At 51.2% G+C, this 11,911-nt stretch overlaps 1 protein-coding gene across 2 annotated transcripts; it reads left to right on the top strand.

The window, feature by feature from the left end:
- The first annotated feature begins 311 nt into the window (after window positions 1-311).
- Cnpy3 (canopy FGF signaling regulator 3) lies at window positions 312-11,510 on the top strand. 2 transcript variants are annotated; one of them, XM_090355641.1, is made up of 6 exons: window positions 312-529; window positions 4,678-4,801; window positions 8,178-8,274; window positions 10,525-10,647; window positions 10,846-10,963; window positions 11,168-11,510. In XM_090355641.1, the coding sequence occupies exons 1-6, from the start codon at window positions 388-390 to the stop codon at window positions 11,392-11,394; spliced, it is 831 nt and encodes a 276-aa protein (XP_090211767.1). In that variant the 5' UTR covers window positions 312-387; the 3' UTR covers window positions 11,395-11,510. The 2 variants fall into 2 exon arrangements, with proteins under 2 accessions (XP_090211767.1, XP_090211768.1); XM_090355642.1 differs by lacking the exon at window positions 312-529 and adding an exon at window positions 715-817.
- The last annotated feature ends 401 nt before the right edge of the window (window positions 11,511-11,911 follow it).

Below are 11,911 nucleotides of genomic sequence, written 5' to 3'. Positions count from 1 at the left end.
CCAGCTGGAAGACCCCGCTCTCCTCCTGCGGGCGCTCGGCCCACCCTCAGCTCCTCCCCCGCCAGCCCCTCGCAGAGCCTCCGTTAGGAGGTGGGAAGACACAGCGCCATTGGTGGCTGCAGACACCATCTTCTCTCTTATTGGTCGAGGCCAAGAGCACCTCGTCCTCCCATTCGCTGGAAGGCAGACCCCGAGAATGCTCATTGGCTGCCTCGCCCGCGTGGAGGCGGCGCGGAGGTGGGGGCGCCGGGAGCGGGCGAGGGGCTCGCTGTTGCCGTGGTTACGCGGAGGCACGTGGGCATTCCCGGAAGCGGCGAGGGGAAGCGGCTACGTGCGCGCCGCGGCAGGAAGCGCCGCCGGGTCCGTCCGGGTCGGGTCCGGCTGGCCATGGAGTCGTCGTCTCCACCCTCGCCCCGTCGTCTCCTGCTTCTACCCGTGCTGCTGCTCTCACTGCCGGCCTCAGAGCTGGGCCTGAGCCAGGCGCTGGCCGAGGAGACCGACTGGGTACGACTGCCCAGCAAGTGCGAAGGTGAGGGGGCGGGGCCGGTCGTGTCCCGCCGGGGGCGGGGCCTGGGCGGGGCGGCGGGGCTGCGGAGCGGAGGTCCCGGATTGCCCGGGGGGCCCCGGCGCCGGTGAGCCCGGCACCAAGCCGGGCCCCGGGACGCGCGAGTGGGCAGGGGAGGACTTCGGGGGCTGGTCTAGTCCAGAGCGGCGTCCGGGAAGGCGGACGCGAAGGGGGAGGAGGCCCTCGTGGAGGAAGCCGCAGACGCGGAGGCCGAGGCCCGTGGGCTGGGCACCACAGGACCCATTTGAGGAAGTGAGAAGATCCAGCTGACTGGTCTAGGGTGTCGGGGGGCGAAGGGGGGGACCCTGAGATGTGCCTCCTCCTGTGCCACCTCGGCCTCATCTGTGATGTCGTCCTCGTCTGGACTGGAGCCCAGTGAATGCTCTCCAAACACGCATGATTAAATCTGGGGTGGGGCTGCAATCGAATGGGCAGAGCGTGGAGAAGGATGTGAGACCTAAGAAGAAGCACACGTTGGGGGAAGTGTAGAGCCTGGGGGAAACTTGGTGAGGAAAGATTGTAGCAATATGGAGAAGGAATGGGGACCAGGACATGAGAAAGGGTGTCAATGTGTGTGAAGTAATGCACCTTCCCTCTGGTGAATATACTGTAACCGTCTGTTAATTACAAAAAAGAACATATGAAAGAAAAGAGATATGGAGAAAGGAGTGGCACCATGGCCATCCCTGAAATCCTAGCTCCATGAAAGACTGAGATGGGAGGGTCGAAGTTTGAAGGCAGCTCAGGCCGACCAAGCCACAAGATTCTTATCTCCACTTAACCAGCAAAAATCTGGAAGTAGAGATGTGACTCCGCTGGTAGAGCACCAGTTACAAGGCTCTAAGTTCAAGCTCTAGTACACACACACACACACACACACACACAAAACTAAAAAAAGAAATATGGAGAATAAGTCCCCAGAAAACTTCACAGGAAGTTTCTAAGCTAAGGATCCTAGCTTAGAAAGAGCCTACTTTGTGTGTGCATGCGTGCGTGCATGTGTGCGTGCCACTTCTGGGGCTTGGACTTAGGGCTTGGATGCTGTTCCTGAGCTTCTTTTTGCTCAAGGCTAGTCATCTACTACTTGAGCCACAGTGCCGCTTCCAGCTTTTTCTGTTTTTGTGGTACGGAAAAATTGAACCCCGGGCTTCATGCATGCTAGGCAAGCACTCTACCACTAAGTCATATTCCCACCCCGCAACACATTTCTTAGTGGTCTCTAGGCCTAGCTTTTCCCTGCCCTCCATTTCTGTTTCCTTTACACATCTTTACCGCCACCCCTTTCTTCCCATACTCTAATCGCTGGCCTCCAGGCAAATTTGGTTGTAGAGCTGTTTTCATCAGAAGCCTGCACCACGCCAGATGTTTCCCTAAGCACTGGAAGTGGGGTCGGGTGGTTTGGGCTGCATAATGCCATTTGAGGGATTAAAATTGAGGAGAAGCACAGAGATAGCTTAGCTGGCTGGTAGAACACCCAGTTGGAGCTCTTGCTGTGGCAGCTTGCTTTTCCTCCATTCTCCCTTCTTCTTTCTGTTGTCTATTCTATTTTGATAAAGAGGAGCCCATGCTGGTTCTCTTCTAATCTCAACCTAAGAAGCTTACATTTTCGTAGGGGACATTTCACAAACTCAGAAATTTAGAACTAGCAAGATCAGGGGCCAGGAGTTTGGCCTAGTGGTAGAGTGCTTGCCTAGCATGCACAAAGACCCGGGTTCGATTCCTCAGAACCACATACATTGAAAAAAGCTGGAAGTGGTGCTGAGGCTCAAGTGGTAGAGTGCTAAGCCTTGAGAAAGTCCAAGGACAGTGCTCAGGCCCTGAGCTCAAGCCCAGGACTGGCAAAAAAAAACAACCTAGCAAGATCATTCTAGCCTAACCTAGGATGCCTGGGCAAACTCCAACCATTAGATTCCTCTAACTTACTTTTATTTATTGTTACAACACCTTTGTTATGAAATGTTGACTCTATCTGGCCCACAGAGCCCGCCTGCAGGCTTAGTAGCCTGAGCGGGACAGGCCTTGGCACAGCGGAAGGAAAACTTGCCCAGGAAGAGAGTGGGTGGACGTCTATGAGTCTGGGGTCTGTGCCATGTCTATGCTTCTGGGAAGAACCCCAGGGGTCTGGAGTAGATGGTGCTGGAAGCGAGCTTGTGGTTGGTGGGTACAGAGTAAGAGGATATTTCCCATCTCCCTTTCAGCATGGGATACTGCATGGGAGCAAGGGGCAGAGGGTCCAGAAAAATGATGAGCTTGCTTGGTACAGCACATCAAGGGGAGGGAACCTAGCTGGTCTGAATGGAGAGCCAGGGAGGTGAAATGACCTCAGGGCATTGCAGACTCTGAGATCACCAGGTAACTCATTTGGACCATTTTATGTGTTTCAAGTTCTTCAAGCCATCAGTGAGTGTACTTGCTATAAAATTTCACCAAGCAAGCCCCCAGGGGATATATTTATTTTTGTGGTAAATTGGTTTTTGACCAAACTCTGTTGTCAGCGTTCTTACTGTGCAGATGGCACAGTCTGCAGAAGGGATTTCATTGAAAGGCTGCAGAGACAGCTTAGCCACCAGCACTGCTTCTGTCAGCACCCAACATATACAGTCTCCAAGTAGGGCACTGCAGAAGAAGCCCAATGCAGAATGCACGCTTTGGGGATCCTTGTAGTCTCGGTGGGAAAACAGATGAGTAAGTTCCTTAGGAGAAAATGGACTCTGCAGAGGCTCTTGGTGAAATGAAGAGAAGATGGATTGGGCCAGAAGGGCTTCCTGGGAGAGGAAGCTTTGATATGATGTCTAGAGACTGCCCCCAAGAAGCCTCTAGAGGGCGTTCACCCCCTTCCCAGGGCCTCAGGCACTGCAGTTGTTAGCTCCTGAGAGGAGGAGGAGGAGGAGGTTCTCATCCCTGTATCCCCAGGCAGTGCCTGACACCCAATTACTTAATAACAGTTTGAGGAAGGGTAGGAGGAAATGAGAAAATTACAGTTCACAAACAGGAAGAACAAGGCCTCTCTGTAGAGTGAACGGAGCAACTTAGCCCGGCAATCATGTAGCACTGGTGTTGGAACACATGAATTCAAATCATATAACAGCCATAAAAGAGATTTGGGAATGATTAGAGAAGCTTCCATGAGGAGCATTAGGTGATGTTGGAATTACTGTTAAATTTCCCAGTACCATTATTATGGAAAGGCCCTTGTTCTATCTGGGAGATGGCAGGATGTGTTCTAAGTGAAAGGTCATATTTGCAATTTTCCAAATGGTGTGCAAAAACATTTACATACAGTGGAGCTGTCTGTGTTTCACCTTGGAGCCTGGGGCTCCAAAGTGTATTATGTGTGTGATTGTGTTCTTGTGTGTGTGCACGTGTGTGGTGCTGGGGAGCCAGCCTAGGTAGCTGTGCTACCTATGGTGGTTTGTTTTGCAGCACTGGGGATTGAACCTGGGAACTGGTACATGCAAGCAAAGCACTCTCTGCTGGAGATGTGGGCTGCCCCCTCAGCCCTTTTGTTTTATTCTAGCCTTTTTTTTTTTTTTTAAACCAGTCTTGGGGCTTGAAATCAGGGCCTGAGCACTGTCCTTGGGCTTTCTCAAGGCTAGAGCTCTACCACTTGAGCCACAGCACCACTTCTGGCTTTTTCTATGAATGTTGTACCGAGGAATCAAAACGTGGGTCTTCGTGCATGCTAGGCAAGCAATCTACTGCTAGGCCAAACTCCCAGCCCTGTTTCTGTTTTTCTTTTTGGGCTTTATGACTTCACCTGAGCTGACCTCAAACTTTGAATCTTCCTGCCTTTGTCGTGCTACCTCCTTCTGCCTGAGAGTCCTGAGGAGCTCACATTACAGACGTGGGCCACTGCGCTTGGCTTTTTTTTTTTTTTAATAATTAAAATAATGAGTGTGAGGAATGTGGTGGAAATGCAGTCAGCAGGATAAGGGGAAAGGACAGACCAGAACCGGTGGACCTGGGCGCCAGTTTCCCAGGGTGAAAGCCATTTGGTGGTCTGTGCTCACTTCCCTTCCTTGAGGATTGACTTGGCCCAGGGTAGGAAGGTCCTGTCTGTGTCTCTGTGAGAGGCCCTGTGCACTCAGTGGTGCTGTGTCTCCCTCCACCAGTGTGTAAATATGTCGCGGTGGAGCTGAAGTCAGCCTTTGAGGAAACCGGCAAGACAAAGGAGGTGATCGACACTGGCTATGGCATTCTGGACCGCAAGGCCTCTGGAGTCAAGTACACCAAGTCGTAAGTGGACGGAGTGGGGGGGGGGTGGCTGGCCCTCCTTTCTTGGGAGAGCAAGGAGCATGCGGGGAGCGTGCCGTCTCCTTTTATCTTCCATCTGGCCAAACCTACTCCTGGGGAGTCAGCTCTAACCGAGACCCAAGGTTACACACAAATTCTGTCCCCAGCAAGTAAGGCAACCTTCTTTTTTTTTTTCTTTTGTGGGTCATGGGGCTTGAACTCTGGGCCTAGGTGCTATTCCTGAGCTTTTTAAAAGCTCAAGGCTATGCCCTATCCCTAGAGCCATAGCCCCACTTCCCATTTTTCTAGTGGTTAATTGGAGATAAGAGTCTCTTAGTTCTTTGGTGCCCGGCTGGCTTTGACCCATGATCCTCAGATCTCAGCCTCCTGAGTAGCTAGGATTACAGGCTTGAACCACTGAGCTCACTAAGACAACCTTCATTAATTCCTTTATTTTTCCAGGCTTAGATTCCTTATCTGTAAAAGCAAGACTGGTGGGACACTAGGATTTTAGGGTCCAGTGTAATTTAATTCCAAAAGACATTGTGGAAGGCATGATGCAAGGGGGTGGGCTCAGGTAGGATAACTTCCTAGCAACATGAGGCACTGAGTTCAAACCCCAGTACTAGGAAAAAAGAGTCAGGATGGCTGACTTTCTATTTTACCACCTATAAATATAGCTACAGTGGTCAACTATGATCAACCTTTCAAAATGAAGTTATATTTTACCATAAAAATTTAACATAGTTTAGCAGGGCATGGTGGCTCATGCCTGTAATCCTAGCCACTCAAGAGGCTGAAGTCTGAAGATTGTAGTTCAAAGCTAGCCCGGGCACAAAAGACAGTGAGACTCTTTTCTTTCTTTCTTTCTTTCTTTTTTTTTTTTTTTTTTTTGATAGGTTATGGGGCTTGAACTTGGCCTGGGCGCTGTCTCTGAGTTCTTCAGCTCAAGGCTACCACCAGACCCCTGGGCCTGGGCATTGTTCCTGAGCTCTTCAGCTCAAGGCTACCACCCTACCCTTGAGCCAAACCCCACTTCCCGTTTTCTAGAGGTTAATTGGAGATAAGAGTCTCAGGTCCTTTTGTGCTGGGATGGCTTTGAAACTTGATCCTCAGATCTCACCTCCCTGAATAGCTAGGATTACAGGCATAAGCCACCATACCCAGCTAAGAATGAGACTCTTACCTGCAATTAACCACCAGAAAACTGGGAGTGGTACTGTGGCTCAAGGGATAGAGTAGTAGCCTTGAGCTGAAGAGCTCAGGGACAGCACCCAGGCCCAGAGTTCAAGTCCCACCACTGACAAAAAAAAAAATTTTTTTTAACATAGTGTGGCTGAGTAAAGTGGTACACACCTATTATCCTAGCACTGAGTAGACTGAGGCAGGAGAATCATTTGCAGGCCAGCATTGACTACACACTAAGACTATCTTTAAAAAAAAAAAAAAAAAAGCCGGGTGTAGTGGCTTACACCTGTATTCCTAGCAATTCAGGTGGCTAAAATCTGAGGATCATGGTTCAAAGCCAGCTTGGGCACTAAAGATGAGAGAATCTTATCTCCAGTTAATCACCAAAAAACTGGAAGTGGCACTGTGCCATAGCTCAAGGGGTAAAGTGGTAGCCTTGAGCTGAATAACTCAGGGACAATGCCGAGGCCTGGAGTTCTAGCCCCACAACTGACACACAAAAATAAATAAATAAATAAATACATGCCTGCATGCATGCATGCCAGGCTGGTGGTTTACACTTACAATCCTAGCTACTCAGGAGGCTGAGATTTGAGGCTTGTGGTTTAAAGCCAGCCCAGGCTAGACAGTCTGTGAGACTTATCTCCAGTGAACTACTCAGAAAAAGTAGTGCTGTAGCTCAAGTGATAGAGAGTTCACTTTGAACAAAAGAATTAGGGACAGTGCCCAGGACCAGATTTCAAGCCCCAGGACTGATCAAACAAAGAAACAAAACCAGTCAGGCATTAGTAGCTCACTTTTGTAATCCTAGCTACTCAGGAGACTGATATCTGAGGATTGGGGTTCAAAACCAGCCTGGCAGCAAAAAACCGTGGCAGCAAAGTCCACGAGACTCTTATCTCCAACTAACCACCAGAAAACCAGAAGTGGACCGTGGCTCCAGGTGATAGAGCACTAGCTTTGAGAGAAAGAGCTCGGAGATAGCATTCAGGCTCCGGATTCAACCCTCAACCAACCAAAACCAAACACACAAAAATTACACAGTTTGCTTTATCAAAAGAGTAGAAGGCTGGAGCCAGTGTCTTATACCTGCAACCCTATCATCCTAGCTACTCAGGAGGGTGAGGATCAGAGTTCAAAGCAGCTCAAGTAGGAAAACAGAGAGACTCTTACCTCTAATTATCAAAAAGTCAGAAGTGGAGCTTTGGTTCAAGTGATAGAGTATCAACCTTGAATGAAAAAGTTAAGGGAGGGCTGAGAATGTGGCTCAGTGGTAGAATGCTAGCCTAGCATGCACGAAACCCTTGGTTCCGTTCCTCAGTACCACATAAACGGAAAAAGCCGAAAGTGGTGCTTTGGTCCGACCGATAAGAATGCTAGGGACCAGAAGTGTGACCTAGTTAGTGGTAGAGTGCTCACCTAGCGTGCATGAAGCCTTGGATTCAATTCCTCGGTACCACATACACAGAAAAGGCCAGAAGTGGCACTGTGGCTCAAGTGGCAGAGTGCTAGCCTTGAGCAAAAAGTGTCCAAGGACAGTGTCCAGGCCTTGAGTTCAAGCCCCAGGACTAGCAAAAAAAAAAAAAAAAAAAAGAGTGCTAGCCTTGAGCACAAGAATCTCAGGGACATTGGCCAGGTGCTGAGTTCAAGCCCCAGGACTAGCAGGAGAAAAAAAGGGAGAAAAGTATGGGCTAATGGTAGACTACTTGCCTACCATGCATCCATTCCTAGGTACCACATACAGAGAAAAAGCTGGAAGTGGTACTGTGGCTCAAGTGGCAGAGCTCTAGCCTTGAGGAAATCCTAAGGACAGTGCTCAGGCCCTGAGTTCAAGCCCCAGGACTAGCCAAAAAAAGAAAAAAAGGTTAAGGGACAATGTTCATGCTCTGAGTTCAAACCCTAGTGCCATCACCAAACCAGAGCACTTTTGGCATGCACACAGCCCTGGGTTTAATCTCCAGCACCATCTAAAAATAAAAATTGAAAGCTCCTTCCCGTAGAGCTATCACAACAATATCTCTCTGGTCTGTATTCCAGCGTTTCAGAGCCACAGCAGATGACCTAGCTTGCTTCCAGCTCTGACTCTCTGTTGGTGAGATGTGCAGGTGTTGGGCAGCAGGGCTGGAGGGGCGGACGCTGACCACAGGCCTGGGAGGGGACCTTCAGCTCCTCTCTGTTGTTGTCTTCACAGGGATTTACGGTTAATTGAAGTCACTGAGACCATTTGCAAGAGGCTCCTGGACTATAGCCTGCACAAGGAGAGGACTGGCAGCAATCGGTTTGCCAAGGTTGGCATTGTGTGTGTGCCTCATCCCCCTGGAGCCAGGCCCGTGGGCATAAGTGTGCTTGCTGGTGTGAGCGTGGTTTGCAGACCAGCCTTGACAGTCTTGGTCCTTGTCTCGTCCGCACTTGCATTGTTGTGTGATCATTAGGCACATTCATCCTGGCCAGGGCCTGCCCATCAGGGTCCACCTCAGTCCCAGCCGGTTCCAGGCTGCTGGCTCCCAGGAAGGCCTGGAACACTTAGTAAGGATACCACAAGGCCTAGAACATGCAGAACCAGGTACTAGAGGAGGAATCAGTTCCTCCCTCAGCCTCCATGAAGCCCCACCTCTTTCCAGCACTATGTATGGTGAGTGCTTCTGGCCCTGGTAAAGGAGGCACTTATAACAATTGCTTGTTTCTGCATGGTAGGTGTGGGCCACAGCAGAGCACAGGCTGCCCACATTTTCCCTCCAAGTTCTGCTCTAGCAAAGATCAGCCATCAACCCCTGCGTCAGAATCCCTAAGGGGATGATTACAAGCAACACATGGCTCTAAAACTTACTTAAATTTAGCTAATGAATCCATGTTTGCTCCAATAAAAAGTGTATAAGGTCCCAGAGCTTGGCCTAGTGGTAGAGTGCTTGTCTAGCATGCATGAAGCCCTGAGTTCCATTCCTCAGTTACCACATACACAGAAAAGACTGGGAGTGGTGCTGTGGCTCAAGTGGTAGAGCACTAGCCTTGAGAAAGTCCAAGGACAGTTCCTAGGCCCTGAGTTCAAGCCTCAGCACTGGCAAAAAAAAAAAGGTGTTTAACATTATTTCCTGTAGCTAGACACTGATAGTTCGTACTGTACACTTCTAATCTTGGAGAGGCTCGAGTGGTAGAGCACCAGCCACAAAAGCTAAGTGAGTGCCTGAGAATCTAAATTCAAGCCTTGGCAGCGGTACAAAATAGTTTTTTCTTCTGGCCAGGTATGATGCTTCATGCTTGTAAACCCAGCATTTGGAAGACTGAGGCAAGAAGCTGGCCTAGGCTTCTTACTAGAACCTTGTCAAAACAAACAAAACAAAAACATGCCACATGCTGGTGGCTCATGCTTGTAAACATAGCTGCTCTGGAAGCTGAGATCTGAGGATCGCAGTTCAAAGCCAGCCTGTGCAGGGAAGTCTGAGACTCTTACTTCTAGTAAATTACCCAAACAGGCAGAAGTGGCACTATGGCTCAAATAGTACACCTCTAGTCTTGAGCAAAAGAAGCTCAGGGAGGGGCCGGGAGTTTGGCCTAGTGGTTAAAGTGCTTGCCTAGCATGCATGAAGACCCGGATTCGATTCCTCGGTACCACATACATAGAAAAAAGCCAGAAGTGGTGCTGAGGCTCAAGTGGTAGAGCTCTAGCCTTGAGAAAGTCCAAGGACAGTGCTCAGGCCCTGAGCTCAAGCCCAGGACTGGCAAAAAGAAAAAAAAAAGCTCAGGGATAGTGCTTAGGACCTGAGTTCAAGCCCCAGAACACACACACGCAGAAGGAGTCCTTCTTGTCTCAGCTGTGCCCTTTTGAATTCAAGGCCTTGTGCATACTATGCAAATATTCTGTGGTTGGAGTCATACTTGAAGTCGTCCTAACAGTTCTTTTTGAAAGGCTCCAGGGTGGAAAGGCAGGTCAGCAAGTGTGCAAAGATGAAAAACAGCCTGAAAGAAGGGAGAGGACCAGGTGCTGGTGACTCAAGCCTGTAATCCTAGCTACTCAGGAGGCTGAGATCTGAGGATCATGGCTCAAAGCCAGGCCAGGCACAAAAATTCATGAGACTCTTTATCTCCAAGTAACCACCAGAAAACGAAGTAGTACTGTGGCTTAAGTGGTAAAGTGCTAGCCTTGAGCTGATGAGCTCAGGGACAGCACCCAGGCCCAGAGTTCAAGCCACACGACCAATTTAAAAAAAAAAAAAGCCAGGCTTCAGTGGCTCACACCTATAATCCTCGCTACACAGGAGGGGCTGAGATCTGAGGATCAAGGTTCAAAGCCAGCCCAGGCAGGAAAGTCCTTAAGACTCTTACCTCCAAGTAACCACCAGAAACCCAGAAGTGGCACTGTGGTTCAAGTGGTAGAGCAGTAGCCTTGAGCTGAAGAGCTCAGGGACAGCGCGCCCCGCAACTCACTAAAAAAAAAAAAAAGAAGAAGAAGAAGGGCTCAGAGGAAGTTCCGGTGAAGTCACAGGTCTGCAGATCCATCTGGCAGAGGTGGCTCCCCTCCCATCTCGCATCCCCTCTTCCAGGGCATGTCCGAGACTTTTGAGACGCTGCACAACCTGGTCCACAAGGGAGTCAAGGTGGTGATGGACATCCCCTATGAGCTGTGGAATGAGACGTCTGCCGAGGTGGCCGACCTCAAGAAGCAGGTACGGCTGTGCTGGCGCGGGTGGATTGGGTCTGCACGAAGGCTCCCCAGAGCTGGTGATGGGTCTTTCACCTCTGGAGCCTCAGTTTCCTCAGGCAGATCCCAGGCTCAGCCTGGGTCACGGTGCGTTACAAGGCTGAGCGCTGCTTCCTGGCAAGTGACATGCTGGCTTTTGCCAATATCAATGTTGAATCCACAGTGCGACGTGCTGGTGGAGGAGTTTGAGGAGGTCATCGAGGACTGGTACAGGAACCACCAGGAGAAGGACCTGACCGAATTCCTCTGTGCCAACCATGTGCTGAAGGGCAAGGACACCAGTGAGTGAGGCAGGAGAGGCAGGGTGCCCCTCTGGCAGCAGGGAGGGCTGGATGGGGAGAAATGGGGGCACTTAAGAGTGCCTGGGTTCCGGCGCGTAGAAGACAGCGAGCCACTCTCACAGGGCTGCTGTGAGGGGCAGCAGGGCTGCACCCCGGGCACCTGCTCCCCAGAAAACCAGTCCTGAGCCCCTTTTCCTCCCCCAGGTTGCTTGGCAGAACAGTGGTCTGGCAAGAAAGGGGACACAGCCGCCCTAGGAGGGAAGAAATCAAAAAAGAAGAGCGGCAGGCCCAAGGCCTCCGGCAGTAGGAGCAGCAGCAGCCAGCAGAGGAAGGAACTGGGGGGCCTCGAGGGAGACCCCAGCGCAGAAGAGGAGGAGGAAGGCATCCAGAAGGCGTCGCCACTGCCACAGAGCCCCCACAATGAGCTCTGAGCCTGAGTCCCTGAACTGAGTCTGGGACTGGAAGCTAGCAAGCATGGGACACAGTTCCCGAAGACAGTGTGCCAGCTTCCGCCATCCTGCCTCTGCTGCCCCCTCTCCTCGCCCAGGACAGCCGGCGCAGCAGCGGGAAGCCATGGCGGCGGTGGCAGCGCTCTGTCCTCACAGGCTGCTGCCAGCCATGGGTGTGGGAGTTCAAGGACTCCAAAGGAAACTCCCTCCACCAGGCACCAGGACTGGAGCCACTCAGGACCCTCAAAGAGGGCGCCCACCCTCACAGGAAGCAAGACTGCAGCTCCCCCCACCCCTACCCCTCCCTGTACCACGCTGTGGACTCCTGCTCTGCCGGCCCTCTCCCCGGGCTCACAGAGTAAAAACCTTCTGGCCTTTGGTTTCTATTCCTGGGTCCTCCTCAGCTTTCCTAGGTGCCCCGAATCCCATGTTGTTCTTCCTGCTCCCCACCCTCCAGCCTCGGGCTGGGGAAGGCATGGCTGCCCCACCCCCTCTCGAG

The sequence above is a fragment of the Megascapheus bottae genome, chromosome 22, assembly GCF_031878675.1.
Source record: "Megascapheus bottae isolate mThoBot1 chromosome 22, mThoBot2.hap1, whole genome shotgun sequence".
Classification (NCBI taxonomy): domain Eukaryota; kingdom Metazoa; phylum Chordata; class Mammalia; order Rodentia; family Geomyidae; genus Megascapheus; species Megascapheus bottae.
The sequence above is the reverse complement of the archived record's forward strand: the minus strand, read 5'-3'. Positions and strand labels throughout refer to the sequence as shown.

Excerpts from the sequence above, each read along its gene's own strand:
- Cnpy3 (XM_090355641.1), top strand. The coding sequence starts at position 388 with ATGGAGTCGTCGTCTCCACCCTCGCCCCGTCGTCTCCTGCTTCTACCC. Across the intron at positions 8,275-10,524 it reads GCAGCAATCGGTTTGCCAAG|GGCATGTCCGAGACTTTTGA; the intron begins GTTGGCATTGTG and ends CCCCTCTTCCAG. Across the intron at positions 10,648-10,845 it reads TGGCCGACCTCAAGAAGCAG|TGCGACGTGCTGGTGGAGGA; the intron begins GTACGGCTGTGC and ends TTGAATCCACAG.